Source organism: Opisthorchis viverrini (assembly GCF_000715545.1).
Source record: "Opisthorchis viverrini unplaced genomic scaffold opera_v5_37, whole genome shotgun sequence".
Taxonomy (NCBI): Eukaryota; Metazoa; Platyhelminthes; class Trematoda; order Opisthorchiida; family Opisthorchiidae; genus Opisthorchis; species Opisthorchis viverrini.
In genome coordinates, this window is record NW_008751693.1 from 255,383 (window position 1) to 274,825 (window position 19,443).

At 45.4% G+C, this 19,443-nt stretch overlaps 1 protein-coding gene across 1 annotated transcript in view; it reads left to right on the top strand.

Annotated features, from left to right (window-relative positions):
• Positions 1 to 12,022: 12,022 nt before the first annotated feature.
• T265_02816 (hypothetical protein) overlaps positions 12,023 to 19,443 on the top strand; it is a gene marked incomplete at both ends in the record, with an annotated part of 48,321 nt that continues 40,900 nt past the window's right edge. Inside the window, 2 exons of the mRNA XM_009167160.1 lie at positions 12,023 to 12,367; positions 16,650 to 17,003. Coding sequence (XP_009165424.1) covers positions 12,062 to 12,367; positions 16,650 to 17,003 — 660 coding nt within the window. The remainder of the gene's footprint in view (positions 12,368 to 16,649; positions 17,004 to 19,443) is intronic.

Below are 19,443 nucleotides of genomic sequence, written 5' to 3' on the forward strand. Positions count from 1 at the left end.
CGAACTAGACGTAAATGGGAGGTGTGCGCAAAATATAAAGGGTTATCTCTCAAATGTTCTGTTAGAGTGATAAAATTCAACAATTACTCGTGTGTACTCTGTGAATAGATTGAACAACGAAAAAAATTTCACGAATTTGCACGAGGGAAAAACGAAACTGATTTCGAACGTACTGCGCGATGACCGGTGCTGGGTCAGTTCTCAACGTGGGGCAGTAATCTTGCCATTGCAAGTATTCAACTAAAAAGGCGTTCAAAAAGGCTTCCAACTAATTACTGGACGTAGCGTGTTTGCGACCCTTGGGGATTATTACGAGCGCTTTGGCAAAATACCGTGGTATCAAATGGGGATTCACGTGAGTTTTCTGCGCTGCAGCTCGGAAGTTAGTGTTGACATGTTTGTTTTTGCGTTACATGCGAAAGGGCTCAACCAGCCGGTTAGTTCGCTAGGGTGTGCCTCTGCTATTGAAATCTCCGACAACCGTTGATAAATATTGGTTGAAAGAGAGCACCAAGGTGGTTTGTGGCGCTTAGTAGACAGGCAAGTAAGTAAGCGAGCGGTTTACTCTTTGACGAAACGTTATGCTAATTACTAGAGAAGTAAACGACAAAATAACTTCAGGTGAACGCGTATATAAACTCAGGTGTACAAAATTTTTGTGCATGAAACTGACTACCCAAACGCAAAATTGATCAAAGGAACCACGTCGACCAAAATGTCGAAAACGAATCTTCAAATTTGGCACTCTAAATTGAGTCAGTGGCGGGGAAATTAGACCGAGCACGCATGTGCTCTCTGTCGAATGATCTGATTCAATCTAGGTAAACACGCCTGGTCGTGAGGTCATGTTTGAAGTTTGGACGACAGTTATCATATCCACTCAAGTTTTGTTTTCAGCTGTATGCTGTAATCTTCAGCAGGCTATCGACTTGACAATTGGGCAGGTACCCGCATATTTTGGGTAACCCGTCCTCGCATTTTATCCTTAGTATTGGAGGCACCCGACCAAAAGACTAAATTTCTGCATGCTAAAAGGTACTTCGCTATGACATGATTCAAAGTGGTCGAGTTCATTTGAGCATGTACCTGCAGAAGGCTTTGAGGAAGCGATCCGTCAGTGGAGCCGAACAGCCATCCTAGTAGTGACTAGGTGTTGCAGAAGATTTATCTCGTTGTCATTATATATTCTGTTTACCGAGAGACCTGCAAGGTTCTGTACACGATCGAAATTCGGTTTTCCTGGTAAATCTTAGTGTCAGCTCCGGTGGTTTACGATTGCAATTTTGCCGCAGAAGTTGCTGTGACGTGAAATCACAGCACAATGTAGTACCGTCCGGTCGGTGACCCACCAGCGCGAACATACATATGTTTCGCCCTGTGTCCCAACCATCGTTATTCTGATATCAATTTCAAACAATTTCTTGGCGTATCCGTCTTTAGACTGTTTGAATCCGTGCTCAAATTTCGTTGGCCCCGTACGGAAGACCAGTCAACATAACTGACACGAAGTTCGTTGGCCGACGTTGCCTTGATGCTGACCACCGATAATTGCCGTGCCCAGCACGTTTCTATTTGTCCATACTAGCATGCCTCAGTACTCCCTACAGCTTTTTGTGAACCAGTGTAGTGGTGGTTTGCGGCACACCCAACTGCGTAGTATGTGTAGGTCCGTACTACATGTTTGGTAGACTTTGTGTCAAGGAGTTGCTAAGATGTGGATCTGTAGCCATATTCAATCTAGGACACCGCCGCTTCCCAGGCGACCTAACTTCCGCCTTCAAATTGGTGTGACGAGAGTAGCTTTGATCTGTGCTAGTACATGTCAAACATGGAGGACCGCGAGTATAGGCTGGATGTGTAGCGGGCGAATGGATTAATTCCTGATTTCCTGGACACCGAGTTGGTTCGGAGGAGGCTTTCAACATATATAGTCTTGATCTACATCGTTGGGTTATTCAAGCGCCTGCTTGATCCCCAGTTTGCAACAGTTGAGGCAGTACAGAATCAAGTAGCTCTGAAAATTTTAATTGATCACTGGGGGAGCACTGACATGGTACGCGATCTGTTATTCTCTATGGAAGTAGAATGACATAATGAAGCTCAGGTTTTCAGCTCTATGAATAAGGTTGTGGAAAGACAGCAAAGAACAGCCTTGGTGATTTGATATCCGCTCATTTGTGGACACCGCCGAAAGCCCTGTAGGCCTCCAAAAATCACACCTTTGGTCCTATTGCCGTCGTTTTACCCAAAAACGTAAAGACTGCAACAATTTACCCGCTCTTATACTAAGTATCGTTTTTTGCACTCCTGCCCGAAACCAATTGATGCATGCATTACATGACCACACCACAATGCCACTAACGCTGGTGAAATAATCCCATTCAAAGTGCCACAAAAGCGAGTTCACAGCGTTGCTGAGCATCAGAGGCTCAGTCCATACAAGCTGTTAAATAAACGTATTATTATTTGGCCTGTTTCTCGGATATTCCCGTTGGATTTTTGCAAATTGGCAACATAAATTATATTAAGTGGAATGACTGGTTAGGAATGAAGAATATATCCTATTATGGATGGATGATAAATGCACATAAGTTTGAATCACACCGCAGTCGGGTATGTCTGTAGTGCACTTTTCAACTTCTTGAAGTTCACCCATGGATTGTGCTTCGAGGCCACTTGGGTTCCCCATGAACGTACCGCTGTTGTCGCCTACGAACCCCATGACGCCCGGTTTCAGGGAGCATTGGAATTAGGATATCGGTTGACCTGGTTATTTAAGTAACTAGATGAACCCCCGATATTTGGTAGATATCGCCCCGAACACCATTTAAGTTTTTTTAAATTTCGAGAGCTGAGGTAAGGCTAACAGCACATCCTTTTTGCAGTACACACGCTTTCATCAAAATCATTCGCCTGCTCATATGGTCTCCTTCGCTAGCGCAAAAGTGTAGAAAGAACCGGTTGATAAATTACTAACGCGAAGTATAAGGCTTCGTGAGAGTTCGCTCAATATGCCCGAGAATTTGTGAAGAGTGATCTATCCACCTGAGTTGAGACAGAAGGCGAACTTCATGAATATATCTACCGCAGAAAATTAACTGAGCTTGAAGTGGTCAACGGCACCAAGGAGTCTCTAGTGAACAGTACAAATCAACAATGTAAGCCAAATATAAAGTCAAAAGGAGAAGAATCCAAGTAAATCTTGACTAGCAGTTCGCAGTAGGAGTAGTTCCATATTTCGTTGAACCACCACACCAAGAACAAGGTTCCACATTCCAGGTATTCCAAAACTTCAGTGATCGCAATAATAATCCACAGGTGTGAATGGATTAGTCCAGTATTTGTAGCTAAAATTTTTGTTCACGTTTACAGTTAGTAGCAGTCAATTACAGCCAACCGGCAGTCACAACAACAGGCACTGCGCTAAAATTCTCAGTCAGGTCAAACCCAAGAAGCGGGCGTCTGCGTTTGTATTTCTGTGAAAGAAACGTTTGTACACTGATGTAGGTGTTATTGATGGGGAAAACGACGATGATACTGAGGATGTTTAATAGCAGTTTACAAGTGCTAGAAGCTGACAATTTGAGAGAAGACCACCTACTTGTGACAGTCCCCGTACCACCTAGTACCTTCAACACTCGAAAGAACGCTTTCCAAATAGGAAGCTTACGGTGACCTTCTGAACACCTCGAACTGGTTAAAACTGGGTCAATATTAGAGGCCAACCGTAAGCTCTGTTAGTGCACGAGAAGAAAACTTCACTGACCGGTTCGATAACGCCCGTCATAAGGGGAAACAACAAGGTGCCTTTAATCAGCCACCCCCTCAGGCGCAGCGCCGCTGCTTTGTTGCCCAGCAAATACCTGAGAGACTAAGAAGTGATCAGTGGTTTTATTGAAAACAACATTGAAATATTTTCCGTTTACTGTTGGGGGTGATGGCGCCCTTCCTTACATGAGCCACACCGGCCTTCGTCATAATATCAACTTTTTGAACGATAACAGAAAGAGATCTTCGAAATTCTTTACGGTCATTTAATTAAACGATAGGGTGATGATCTGTTATCTTAACAGAAGATGCGATAGAAAATCATTTGTGGTTGTGGGAGAAAATATGTTAATATTAATAATATTAATAGTATCGATAATATTACTGATATTAATTATTATAATGTTAATGTTATTTTTGAGCATGCCTGAAACCAGGTGCAAGAATTAACCGGACTTAGAAGTGAGGAATAGATATTTGCACTAGAAGGCGTTTCCATTTACTCGGAGTTGGAATGCGATATAGTGTTATTCAGATCAACCGATGCTACACAGTTTTCAAAAGGATCAAAGATCAAGGGAAGACGACGAGGCCTTCTATGAAACAAGCACGGCAATGCAGATAGAATCAATCAGCAACTCTGCATCAACTGGATACTAGTTAGTTGGTCTGCTAGCTGAATGGCCATGGTCCTCAACCAATCAGAACTTCAAATGATGTGCGCCAAATGGGACTCATCCTTCCTACCAATTATAGGTTAGTTAGGCTTATTGGCCGTTGCAGTGCCATATTTTGAGCGATAAGGCGGGCTTGGATGGGACTCTGTGCAGCGTCTCCCACGCCAAGTTTTTTCAAGCACTTTTGAAGTCGACGTTTCGACTACCATGGCCTGACTGCCTTTAGGTTCCTGTGTATCCAGCGTCGCGATCTTGGTCAATGCCCGGTCTGGGACTCCGAGTTAGCAGCCGCTGGAGTTTCCGGGCGCAGCCGAAGTCCGAGCTGTCGAAAGCACCTCCAAATTCAAGCCGCTCCGTCCGTATGAGTAGATCTGCACAGCTATCCAGATATTGTTTTTTTTTACTCTGGATCCATTTGGCTGGCCTGATTTGAATCCCGTACAGTACTTCACCGTGCGGGCGAAGGATGTGATCTGCTATACACTTAGATCGTCTGCCGCGAACCGAAAATGCGCTGAAGCAGTGCACGTTTCCGCCAAGATTCCTATCGAACGTTTCATCCACTTATTTGTTTCGGTGACTCAGTTGCTTCTTCTCGTCCGCGTAATGTGATGCGGTATCTGAAGCTTCCGTCGGAGCACTTCATCTCCTGTGGTACTTCATCAGGACAATCTGGATTTGAGATCCCCCGATATATCATCAGGAAACTTCGAAAAATCTATGCAGTCTCCCCTTCAGGCACAATGGGGTGTTGACGATGTGTTTCACCTGATTGTTTGAAGGTGAATGAAACGGTGACGAAATTTTGCAGACTGATAAAGCAGAATGACTGATGTTATCGAATACGGAAATCTGGAGTCTCAAAGCGACTGAAGTCGCCACAATGTAATCGCCTTTGTGAGGCGGTTCATTGGAATTATTTCCGGCCACTGATCCTAAGCCTCTACTATGTTTGATTTGCTTGCAACCAACTGGACCTTCGTGGTCGATGTGGTTCGGTCGGTCGTCGCAACGACGGGAGTTATGCTTTCATGGGTGACTTACCTGCTCCGTCGCACTGCCATCAGGACCTGAAGAAGTGCACACTCATCAGCGACCAGTAGGTGTTTTCCTGGCAAAGATCTCCATTCTGTGTATTCACGGGTGACTTTTGCGAAACACTTCGATGCGGTTGACTGCATATCCTGTGGAGTGATGTGTCCAGAAAACATGAAGCGCTCGTCGGCCAGCGGTGATATGTTCAGGAGACTGGTAGTTAAATGAATCCACCCTTTTTGGAAATGACTGGGCTGCTGCGAAAGCTATTCGAGCTGAAGCGAGCATAGAATTGACAAGCGTCTGGAGAACGGTTCTAGATCAGTCAAGTTTAAACGTGGTGGTGTAAGGTTGTCGCTTTTACCCGAACAACTTTCTTAGCGGGCAATCTGTTGCCACATCGGAGCATTCACTTTACTAATTATCGCTCACCATCGCTTACACCACACGTGCCGTTTCATTGATGATCTCCAGACTGCGATTTATTGCGGGTTTCCAGTCTTTCAACACTAGAGCGATAAACACATTGCACAGGTAGACAGATACGTAAGTTCGAAAAGTTACTTCTCACGAGCTTATTTCAGTGATTTTATTGCAAAGCGTGCACTGCCTGCTAACTGTTATTACGTGGTAAATTTATCAAGCAGGCCACAGGGGGAACAAGAGCACTGTTTGCTAGAGGGTTCAGATTTCGTGGTGGGTTGAAGTGTTATAACTGCGGAAGAAATAGTTCCTGGTGTTTGACCCGTTCCAAAAAATTTCCTTCGATGGGAGCTACGAGTGCAGTTTTCGACAGTCCTTAGGTGCCAGCAGCCCAGGTTCCAAATATTGCACCAGCAGAGCGGAGACCTTTAATTACCCCAATACGGTGGACGATATAATGAGTGTGAAGGTGGATAGGGGTAAGGCCACTTGTCGTAACTAAAAGTAGTCATCTACAAAAGGTCAAGTAACACCTAACTTAATGGCCTTACCGACAGTTAGATAATGGGCATATCATTTCTATACTTAAAAAGAGTGAAGTTGTACGGCAGTGAAGCATCAGTGCCAACACTGATGTTGCTGTTTTTGATGATGATGATGATGATGATGATGATGATGATGATGATGATGATGATGATGAAGTTGAAGTTGATAGGTATTTGCATTCCATGGTAAGTCATTTAGGGCAAGGTGAGTTGCACTACATGTACCCTAAACCGACGTTCCGACGATTTCTTCATGACCTGCTAAAAACCCACAGAGCAGAGTAATATAAATAAAAAAACCGTTCAGCTGTAACCTTTTCGGTGCCTAGCTGCCATGCTGCCCGATGGAAGCACGAAGGCTGGGATGCTGCGAAGTGGCCCAAGCCCAGACAGGGGAAGTCGAGATGCAAAGGTCAGGTTTGAACCACGGACCTTCTGATCGGTAAATTCGTGCCCTAAACACGGGTAGCGGCCTGGCTAGATTCTCAATCCCATGAGTTGGCCAGATTCTTGGTAGGTATTCTAACTTGATCGAGAAGTGGAGTATTCGTACCAAGAATTCATACAACTATGCCAGCGAGTTGACGGTTTCCTCCGTGGGACCAGATAACTTTTGTAAGTTTCGACGTCGATCGGTATAAATGAATGTGTTGAAAGGAACTCTAGAAATAAGGAAGGGGTCGTCATTAGTGGACACCAATAATTGACACTACTTAATGGAGATGGAGTAATAAAGGGCACAATAGGATGCCTAAAGCCCATTCACTTCGTTTGTGACTTCGTGGTCTATGCTCAAGAAAAGGATCTTGCAATGGTATCTGTAGTGCCCCCAGTTTTGGGAAATATCCTTATGGCGGATTTCTAACAGAAAGCCCTTGCGGGATCCCCGCACCACCTGAGGCATTATGACTTTATGTAGATTACACTTTTGCTGTGACTAAATGATACAGGGCAGGTGAATCTTACATCTAGCTGAATGACCTGGTTCTCCACATTAAATTTGGTCTGGAGGTGTTCGGTTTCGGGCGCGCTATCCTTCTTGGACCGTATGACATACGATTGGGGTAAACTAAAAACCACTGTACCAGAAGCCAACTGACACTGGGGCAATTTGGAACCATTCATCCATTTTTAAGTCGGTGTTCGCTAGTACTACCCCATCAGTGTTCCGCCAAGTAAGGTGACCTGTATTTAGGAAATTTAATCCAACCGGAATCCAGGTTGGAGTAAAGAGCAGACCTCGGGGTCGGGACTATACAGCTAGTTTGATTATATGTCAATTAAAAGTCGATTAGTACCTGTGGCGAAATCCGACAGGGAATGGATCGCCACTGCTGTTATTCCACACAAAGCAAGAATTTCAAACACAACTTCAGTGTAGCGTTCCGAGGGGAGGTACTGCTTTCTGCTCTGGTACAACTGAAATATCGCCTGCCCCTTCCTCAGTGAATACAACCAGGGCCTGTATGTACGAAAGTAAGTGCAACAACTGAACCAAGGTCTATGTAGGACGAACGGCTAGAAGATTTCGCACCATAATCGGTGGTCACAATTAGAAATTAGAAAATGAAACCATTAGAAATCGAGTTTTCGGTTGTGCAACGGGGATTTCCATTGGAGAGTGTGTCCAGCAACAGAAGCTGGTCAAGCTATGTTTGCCAGAGAATGTTGTTTTCCGTGCCCAGTTCGGAGTGGCGGGAGCAGAGAGGTAGTCAAAACTTGAGCTGTAGTGGGGTATGAAAGAGATCAAAAAAGTTTGGATACTCGCCTTCCAGGATGCGGACCGCGAGATCCCTGTTGCGCCTGGTTGGAGATACTGCAAGATATGGCTGCCAATAGATGTCAATAGTGTTCCTGTTGTCAATTTCCATCCAGATTGCCTGAACGAGTGTTTGGAGGCGTAGGCACCTTGAAATGATTGTAGTACGGTAGCACAAAGTCCCCTCCCCATCCGCCTTTATTTTTTCTTCACAATAAGCCTTTCAAATAAATCATGGTTGTATGGCGGCGAAGCATCGTTGTTGAGCACCGATGTCCTGCTGTCGATACTCACGATGATGAGGCGCAGGTGAATGCTAGACGTTACCGAAGGACTCAGCAATGGTGGGATGTGCACAGGATACGGGACACAAGATAGATTTAGAAAACTTCGAGACAGTAAGTACGATTCATTTCACAGCTACTTGTGGCCAAAACAGTGAAAATCCGCAAGTGTCTCAGTACAAATAGAATACGAGGCTTAATGCTGGTTAGTTTGTGGAGAACGGTTCTTGATCACTCGAGCTGGACACGTGCTGGTATGTGGGGATCAGTGAAGGATAGTTATGAACTCACTGACAGGATCTTTTTATTCATGCTCATCACTGATTTTGTGCGCTAATAGGAAGTGACCGTGCTGATTGGCCCACTTGGTAACCTACCCACGGGGCCGGACGAAGTTTTTGTGTTGAAATCAAGACGTTTCTTAGTTCTAAATCCACCGATTGTTCAACAACCTCTGAAACGATGACTTCTCAACCGGTTCCAGACCTCGGGAATTCAAGGACACGGAACAAAAAGATGGGAAGAAGACGGAAGAAGAACATGGAATAATAAAGGCACGCGTTTCAAAATTCGACCTGTCCCACTGACTTCCAAATGTTCACAAAAATGATACCATTACCACCAAGTATTTTACCACCAGAAATATCCGCATACACCATTTCAAAATAATTATGGAGACTAGTAAACCATCTCACTAGCATTCAGTAAACACTACAGAATGGTCTCTGGTGCGACGGGAAAATATGAAACTAGGAAGTGAAATGATGGTGCATTTGACGTACGGCAGTGAGGCATCAGTGGCAACACTGATGTTGCTGTCTTTGATGATGATGATGCATTTGACGTAACTTCATTTTTCACTGGGTTGATTTAAATCCGGCAATGGCGACGGTCGTATGACTTCTGAACAATGGGGCAACGATAAACGGAACGCTTTGGAAAGAGTATATCTGCGGATCCCGTCACAGACGCTACCAAACGAAGCGCGCAGAGGCGTTTACGAACGTATATCCAGTCAAGTAGAGATTCTTCCGTTCGGTTGCCCAATGCAGTACTCACTCTGACCTACTCAGCTGTAGTGGCCTCTGCATCACCAGATGTGTGCAACCAGAATCTGGAAGAGGGCGAGGGGCGGTCAGTTCAGTTTACAGTCCTTGCTTCCTGTATACTTGTTTCTGAAAGACAACACACATCAATGCGGAGGCAATCCAGCGTATAAGCAAGAGCCAACTATTGTCTTTCGAACACTAAATGCAGTTAAGTAGACAGGCTATCGGTTTTAAAGGCGGATTTCGAAGTGGTTAGGGTCATCATTGGAGTCGGACGTTCAGAGGCTGCAGCTGAGAGGGTTAACAAAGTGGTCAGTTGGGAGCTCCATAGAGAGTATTCAGAGTTGGGTAAAGTAGGGTAGAAGAGGGAAAACTTGGAGGTAGGCAGAGAGGCGTCAGCAGTAGCATGTTTTCGCTTACCCGCTCTACTGTATCCAGCTAGTAAGGCCAGTGACAGCACAGGACGGCCCATGTGGCATGGGAGTACTTTTACTGGTAAGTGTCATGGTTGTATGTGGGCTAGGATTCTGTCAGGGCACCCACAAATAGACAGGAGGGCGATTGTGGTCCTCAACAAAAACCTTTAGCTCCAAAGCCTGGCCACAAAGCAGTGGTGTTTGGCGGAAAATGCAAGTGCATTACCAATCGAATTCTTATGGAATAAGTTGCCGTACATATCCCAAGCTAAAAAACCTGATAGAGCGGAAGGCCTTTAACCAATATGATGTGAGTAACTCCGGGAGTGTCACACACACATTCCCAAGAGAGCTTACTGGATCATGGAGGCCCCTAAACCATCACTCTATGGTAAGTCCCCATTCTGTTCGCGACAAAACAGTCTCTTCCTGACAGCACTGTCCTTGGACGTGCAAGATACTGGACTCCGCCTGCAACTAGTATTAGACACCAGATCAGGTGAAAAAGAGTATCTACGCGGATCAGAAAGGCTGACGAGACGGAGGCGAGAAACGACAAATATGCGTAAACTGTTCCACGTGATGCGCGCAACAGCCCGAGAGAGACCTTCGGCGAACAAAATAGACGCGGACAACATCGGCTTGGTTATAGGTAATAGGTAAGAGCGCCTAAATGGTTTGGTTGAACACTTCCAACAGCAATTATACTGGCCACCTCCAATCGCTCAGCCGGATTTTCAATCGGCAGCACGGCCCTGAACAATGCACTCCCACCGACTTCATAAATAAACACACGTCTTATGTCGTTCAAGCGTCACCAAGTGACCACCCCCACCCGTTGTGTTCAGGGTAGGGGTGAAGTCCTCAGTCTGTGCTTGTCCAACTTATTTGTGTCGATATGGATGGAGGAAATCGTCCCAACCAACTTGGGCAGTGAGTGTGGCAGTCACAGAGAAATTAACTTGATCTGCCTTCTAACCAGACTGCGTCGCTCATTCTACATAGTCTTACAAAAGCGCGTGAAGATGGGACAGCAAGCATGATTCCGGCTGTGTGGACATAATCTTAACCCTGCATCAAGAGTTAGGGCAACGGCATGCATATAGGCATCTATCAGGAAGGTCAGCTTCCTGAAAACAACCACTGAATGCCCGGAATCTACGGAGACTCTCAGCTCCGCTGGGTATTGACCAGACAGACAACGCCTCCTCAATATGCAGCGCGTCACAGCCTTGTGTCAAACCCAGACAGCGCGAGTCAGCGTTGATCAAGGTCAGACAACGCCCCCGCGATATGCAGCACGTCGCAGCCAGACCGCGTGCGTCAGCATTGGGCCAAGTTCAGACAGTGTCCTTCCAATAAAAAGCTTGAGACCGTTGTACTTTTCGCACTCGCACGCACTCGCGCTCTCGTAACCACTTTGTTGGAATATAGCTATTGTGTTCCCTTCCGTGAGCCTTTTTCTCTCCGACACTAGGCACTGGAGCGGGTCAGCAGCAGATACCACAGGCCGGCAAATCACCAGATATAACAGCATCCTAGAATTTTGGTGTTCCTAGATTTCATGAATACTTTTGATTCTGTCGACCGTTTATTTGTTTTCGGCACACTTTTGCAATAGAGTATGCCCCAGAAGTTCGTGGAATATCATGCACTGTTTGATGCACATACTTGTGGAGAGTGTATGGGGAGCTCGCCGAAGCTCTTCCTACAAGTAGCGGTATTCCAAAAGGATTTGTCCGAACGAGCATCCTGTTGTCCTGAAATATGCGGACGACGTAGTTCTGATTTTCTAAGAAAAGAAAAAAAACGGATGCATTACTGGAAAAGATCGTAACCTACGAAGTGCAAAGTCATTGTAAAGAACATACAGCCTTTGAACATGCCCCTGAGATTTCAGGGAGTGACAACGGGGGTTGTTGAACACTATACCTACCTACTAGGTAGACTTCACGTTTTTCACAAACTTCAGCCTATAAGGTCTGTCATACAGATCTGGTTGGTACTGTTACCACAGTTAAACTGTGTTGGATTTGGGAACCTATTTTCGCATATTTCTCCTTTTAGCTATTTCTCCGTATGTTGTGGCCTTATGATAGTGGTGGATGATGCTGTCTCGCACTTCGGCCAGGCAACAACGAATGCGGCAACAAATCTTGAATGAAGAACGCATGTCCCAAACTCCCCATCTTGTCAGGATTCCAGGACAGCGGAAGTCCAGTGGGTCGAAATTGATTATCAGCAGTCCTACTCCATCCACACAGCCTCCTGGCAGTATATCCCAGCCAACATCTCAAAGTCCCCCTATTTCTACCCCGAATGCACGGATTTCTTCACAGGCTCCTAGCCGTGGACCTGGTGCCAGTGCATTACTAGCCTTTTTGAGTGGCCCTAACCAGCGTTCCACTGCGGTAAGTGGTTTCGCCGGATGTAAGCTATTTTGTATGCTGTCAGACTGGTTGATGTAGAATAAAATGCACTAACAGTTTTGCCGCTGCCCCAGCCATGTGCTGGGGGGGATTCAAGATTTTTTACCACGCACTTCTGCGTTGTTGTCAGATTCGGTTATTTCATTTTCTTCCTGTTTCACCACACTTTCGCTACCGTAGGAAACACAAACGCACATGGTATCTTGGCATGACCTGTGTCGTTCGAAGCGCACGTGGACTATCGCCTACGGCCTTTATCCTCTCAGTACAGTTCATCATAGTGACCTTACTTACCACGATTGCACATGGAAGGTGGCTTTTTGCTTCATTAAGGCACATTAGAGTGATATCAATCCTCAAACGCGACAAAGCACCTGAGGGTCCTGTATGTGAACTCATGTGGACGCGTACGACTAGACGGCAAGCTTTCGTCTGAGTTCGCCACTTCCAGTGGTGTAGGACAGGGCTGTCCTCTCCCGCCTTTCCTTTTCAACTTTGTCATTGATGTGTTGCTTGAAATTTCTCTTCCTGCCTCTAAAAACTCGGGGGTCGAAATGATCCCGGAATATTCGCCTAATGACATTGATTATGCGGATAATATTACTCCCCTCGGTTCAGATTCTTCAAAAATGCAAACCATTTTAAATAACCTAAATAACTCTGCCGCATGGGTTGGAATGCGCTTCACACCTGCAAAGTTTAAAGTGATACTACAAGACTAGGTAGGATCCAACCCACACCTCATGCTTGCAAGAGAGCCAATCGACGTAGTAGACTAATTTGTCTAACTAGGCAGTTGTATAAGTTCCGTTAAACTGGCTGGAGGTGAGATTACTTCTCGGATCGGAAAAATCAGGACAGCTTTTGCGAATCTCTGACACCTATGGTGCCGATGCGACCTCAGTTTATCTGTCAAGGACAGAGTTTACACTGCGGCGGTGCGGTCCGTACTGTTTTATGGCTCTACGCGCAGAGGACGTACGAAAGATGACCAACGGTATCTCCGAAGTATTGGGCAGGTCTGGTGGGAGCATCGGATCGGTAATGTATGCCGGATCGTTCTGGGAATAAGGGAGATCTCTCGCAATAGGTCACTTACACTTCATAGGTTACGCTGGTTACGCTTAAATGCTCTTCCACTTCCCGATGATCGAAACTATACCATCTGGAATCAATGTGCTTGTGGTACACGGTTTGTAGTTGGTAAATTGAATTGAAATTGCCTGATGGCTCAAACGACATCCCAGTAGCCGTTCTGGTTATGTCGATCGATTGACCTGTCTGTCTAGATCCATTGGTTAAGTAGCGTCATAGACAACTGAGACCAGATGGATGGTTTTTATTAGTTTTGGATGGCTGTGAGACAAGTTCTTTCTTGTTTGGTCTGAACTCATGGGAATGATTGCGCCAGGACGGGCGGAGTGCTGTTCACATGAGATTGATATTAGGGTTAAATCCTGCCGCTAGGACTACAGTACTACGTACGCCGGAGGGACTCGAGGCAGCTGAAAGGAGGAATCACAGAACACGCGCCCTCTATCTTGAATTTCTGCGATACCGAAAACTTGTAAAAAAAAGACCTGGTAATACACTCAGGACGGTTCTGTGTGGGAGCTTTGTTAATTTGTGCGCCCCCACCTGTGTGAGGTAGAACGGTGGTCATTCCCCATCCGCTGTGAGTGGGTTGATGTACATCTGCGAATCGTGTGACTTGTTCATCTCAGCTTCAACTCACGGATAGGATTCTCATCTAGATTATTAAAACTACCTTCTCGAATGTCGACTTCACTCTGATAGTGGTTGGTATACTTATTTTTTATTTTCCGCTTTCGATTATTCTGCTCCTGATGAAGAAGATAATCTGCAGTGATGGTTTCGTTGGGCCGCAAGACTGTTCTTACTCGTGTGCACTTTCACCAGTAGTTAACCCAGTGGAGACGAGGGGGGTTTTCCTGAGGCCGACGTGTCGTCCTCCAGTTTCCCATTATCTAGAACTGGCATTGTGTCTTGCTTTACCTGGACGAACGGTTAGAATAGCCAACATGGTATTGATCATACGCTTTTCTTGAATCACGACAACTGTTTTATTCAGTGCATTGAATACCACCAATTCTACTCGTTTTCAACCTAATTCGATTCACTTTCAGTGCCATTGCATCATCATTGGAACTGGAAGCCCAGATTCTGGTGAGGTTTGTAGGATGGAATCTGGACGAGGAACAGCCTCATGGCATTTTAACAGTAGCAAAATAAGCAGGACTTTGTTCAAACACGATATTTTATTTGCCCCCAACATTTCACTTCGTTTATCCGAACATGGACCTATTTTCCTTCCAAGGAGCCATTTTTAGGGTTAGCCGTGTTGCATTCATGCCGTATAAGAGTGTACTCATTGGATATTATTCAAATTGACTTAGAGAATCACCTGGTAGCTGGTAGAATCCGATGGATGCAGAGACCAGGCGAGACACAGCGTTCAGTCTGACTTCCGAGAATAAAAAAGCTTGCTGGAGTGTTCGATACAGTAAGTGAGAATAGTTGAAGGCTGGGCCTTATTCATTCAGACGTTGAAACAAAGCAAAATTGAGATATCGCGCGTGATACGGAGCCTAAGTGAACGAAAATAGATCTGCCGTGCCATGCACTTAGGAGATTAGGGAAAAGTCTAATTCCTGATGGAACCACTTTAAATGGTGCCGATTGACTAACGTGGTTGCACTCAGATCGTAGCCTGTAAGCTCAGTTTGGCGCACGCAACTTGTTATTTGACACTGTAGCTACGTTCTCTGTAGTCCCTGCGTCCACTCACATGCATGAGGTATCTCTGGACAGTTTGTTTAATGGCATGAGGTACCTGTTGATTCATGACAAACCTTGAATTAATTAAAGTGCAAGCTGTGAATTGATGCACTAGGCGCTTCCGTTTGGGGAGTGGTTAGCAGTAAAACATCCATGTTTTTTTGGTTTCTAATGGAAGGAAGTGACTAGCGGACTCCTTTTTAGCAGAGTATGTTGAAGGAATCAAGAATGCTATTAGGTTCTGGGAAGAAAATGGTAGCGGAACAGGGGCAGCAGACCATGTGGATTTGGTCCAGTGGATGTACACAAGATTTCGACTGTCAAGACTGAGCCATCCATAGGGGTAGCTACTAATGTATTCGTGCGGTTTAGGTAGTGGGCATGTGGCTGGAGTGTGTGTGATGCGTAGCAACTTAAAGGAGGCCCAGTTGTATCTTCTAGATGTTTTCCGTTATACCTTCACTGTAGTTACGTTCCTTATTAACAACCTTTGCGAGGATAAATTATCATTGCAGTGGATAATGTATTTTTGCATGATGTCACAGATTTTCGGCAGTTTAACCTATCACCATAAGAAAAAAGATAATTTTTCGAACAATTTTTGCTTCCTTGAGGTGACATTTCCTTTCAAAAAGCCCCAGAGTATCCAGTAGGATTCTCTTGGGTAGAGTTTTGAGAATAAAGCAACCTTTTGTTGAGAGAAAGAGCTGCTTGTTCAGCAGCTTGTTTGATGCTTGTCAATCACATTCGTCTCCTAAGATAGGATAACCAAAATAACCAGAGTTTTGGTTCGCCTGACTTTTACCGCTGGTGTCATTTGAAATGAATACAGTTTTTGCGCCTTTTTGCTTGGGGCTCTCTCGATGGGGCCACATCGAGCCACTGTCTTGTGGGGCATTGAATGTCTTGGTTGCACTTCATGGTGTATTCGGATACTGTGGTCAAACTCAGCATAACTGCATTTTATGCAGTGACACTGCTTAGAGGAGCGGTAGTTCACTGCAGTGGGGGATGCAAGTTGCAAGCATTCTCAACCACTTTATGTGTGGGATCGGAGTTTTAGGTCCCACTACCAATTGTTCCTCTAATTTCAGACAGTTGCTCACTTCCAGATGGTTGGCTCAATTCGAGTTCCAATAGAAGGCTTATGGAGGACGTTATATTCTTGTCCATCTCGTATCAATTGCTTCGAGACCATCTACTGAGGAATTGATCTCGGGATTTGGCGACAGAAAGTGACTACTTTCGGCTCATTTTACTATTCTCCCAGAGCGGACCGTAAATTTTCAATCTGAATTTCAATAAGTTGTGCCTGAGTCCTGCTAGACAACCGGTTTGTATAATCGTCACTTGTTTGACGATTATTTTCACTAGGCAGCCATTGAAATTGTTATTGAGACTGTTTTTCCTTCTTTCTTAATGTAGTGTCATTTATAAATAATCTTCCCTGTTCCATATACGCTAGACAACAGCAGTAACAGCAACAAACAATACTTCACCCGGTGATACTGAATCGCGCTCTAATCACGAGCCTTCAATTCAGCGAACTGGTTGTGCACTTCCCACGCCAACTCAAGCGCCATCCAATCTGGTAGACAGTTCTCAAACTCCTAAGTACATAGCTGCAGCCGATGCTGGCAAATCCGTTTCCTGCCAATATCAAACTGCCCAACGCCCTCCCGGACTTTCTGTACAACTTTCGTCGTCTCTTGGAAAGCCTACTAGCGTAAACGAGGGACCTGTCGCTCCGGCTGTTGCTGAGCGTGATAGTATGGAGATGGACGCCAACCTATCGTCAGTTTCCTCTGATTTGAATTCAGTGAGTTTTCTTACCCATCCGTGGATATTTTCTCACGTGGTGTGCTGAAAACCTTCACACTCTTACAACCTAAGTAGCCGCAGGTGCTTTCCTCTTATGGTAAAACCATTTGTGGTAGTTAAGTTGGAAATTGATACCCTGTTTGTAGGCGAGTTCTAGTGCTTTTTTGACTGACCTTCCAGTATCTATCATAAGTTGATCCTACTTGGACACGTTATAGAATTCACTTTACTGAGGTCTCGTGTACATGTCTACCGCACCCTTTGGCTTTCTACCTAGAAGGTCGTCTGTGAATCTTGACATGATTCGGTGCTCCTAATTATGCAGTAAGATGTTGTCCGAACTTGACGGATACTTTTGACATCGAAAGACTGGCCTTATCAGGTGGTAGGGTCATCACGTAGCGCTAAGCAGCCTATGGCCATGTTTGCTCTGGACGCACATGTTAAATGGACTAGTTGTTTAGGGTTGGTTTCTTTTTCATGTCCTTCAGTGGCTCATGGAGTATATCCAGCTGATTTACCGAAAGAGTTAACTTTCCTGAAAACCATCTGACGTACCTCAGCATTATTCATTAGACCCACGCAATGCTTCGGAGTCACCTGTGGTCAAACACAGCGAGTCTTCGACGATCTTCTGTAGACAGTGATCCTGGTTCTGATCCATAAAGTAGGGCAGATGAATCTGCAGGAGTGTGCACTCTATCCTGGACAGTCAAGCTAATTTCGCATCGGCGCAACAAATGTCGGGGTTTGACAAACGTCCCTACCTGCCCGACTAAGGAAATGTTTCCATCTATCGTGAGTATGTCGGGACTTATACAGCTGTCGAGACAAACGAACTTATCTACCACATTGATCAGTTTATCTGCAAGCATGAGGTTTGAGTCTTCCTCCCACCCAGTCCTGCAGATATTATTGGGTTACAGAGACACCTTGCAGGTGAATGACCCTGCTTTAACCGGCGTATTCTAGAGGTAAGGGATTGCCTACACGTGATAACACAGTGGCGTGGCCAGTGTCAGTTTGTGAACTCCCGGGGTGAACGACAATCTTTTACTTGAAACTCTCCCTCGGTAGCTTCGTCCAAACAACTTCAAGACTGGTTTGCAGTTTGTGGCTCACACGGTGTGAGCGCTTGTGCTAAAAGTGTGTGCTAGCCAGAAACAAATGATGTTCAGTACGCAAGTGAAGAAGTTGTCCTACGTCATCTGTGCAGCAAGTGTCAACTTGATTCGACTGCCTCGGGAATTAGTCGGTCCTCCTGGGCATTCTCAATCATACTTCGTATGATACCTGCACAATTTAATGACCTAGGCAACCGTGCCAACTAAGGGATACCTTTCTCACCCTTAGGACTTCTGTCCGTCGGAGCTGATACAACAAATAAGCACTACTGATCGCGTCGAAATGCGGTCATCCTAATTTAGGCAACCAACCTTACAGAAATCGAGTCCAGTAAAGCCCAACCCTGCGGTTAAGCAGTAATTCTACGCCATAGGTATCGTGAGGTATTGCATCAGGATCACCGGGCATCTAAAGTGTAAAGCGTGAGGAATTTGGATCCGTTCCGAATGGTTTGAGGTATGCAATCGAGCTAAGGTCTTGAATTCGTGTTTCGGAAACAACATACGTCGATCGGAAGAGAGCACATGGTTTGAGCGAGAGGTGCCTGTTGTTCAGTCCGACGCATCCCGGAAATGGAAGGTCGGGATATTTGATCAGATCACTGGATCCGATTATTGATAAGATCGTTCTGCTAGATCATTCGAATTTAATAGAGGCTTGTTTTCGTTTATTTTATTGGGCTATGGTTGGGTCATTGGCAGCTAAATAAATAAGAAAAATCCAGTTGAAAGGCACGTGGGGAAAGGAATGAAGTGCTGTGACAATGTATAGTATCTGACTAGGGAACAGAGTACACTCAGTGCAAGGGATGAGAAACAGTCCTTTGGTGGTTCCGGGATATCTGGGATGATACTTCCCATGCTGAAGGAGGCTTAGTTGAGGTATCCAACCTTGAACCATTGACATACAAATCCGACCTACGTAGTGGGAGGATGTAGGGTTTTGTTCATGAATCCTTCCCCTAGCCCCTGAATCAAACATCCGAACCGCGGAGCAGCGTTTGTTAGGGTTTTACTGAGAGACCCATCTCGGAGCCAATGACTCAATAGCCTGACCCACTTGGCATCCGGGGGCTGGCGTGGTTTGAGAGTGCAGTAAATGAGGCATGCGTATCCCACTCCTGACGCTGCTGCCGATAGAAAATGCGTTCGGAGCCACGGAGGGATCTTGGCAAGGTCCGTTTTTCGACTGTATTGAATAATTCACTTGTGGTCACAGTCAATCAGAGCGTGCGGTCTTTGCATTAGGGCTTTCCTAACCCTTCCTTCCTCGGTGAAAGGCAGCATAACTGAATTCACATGTATGGAATGCTG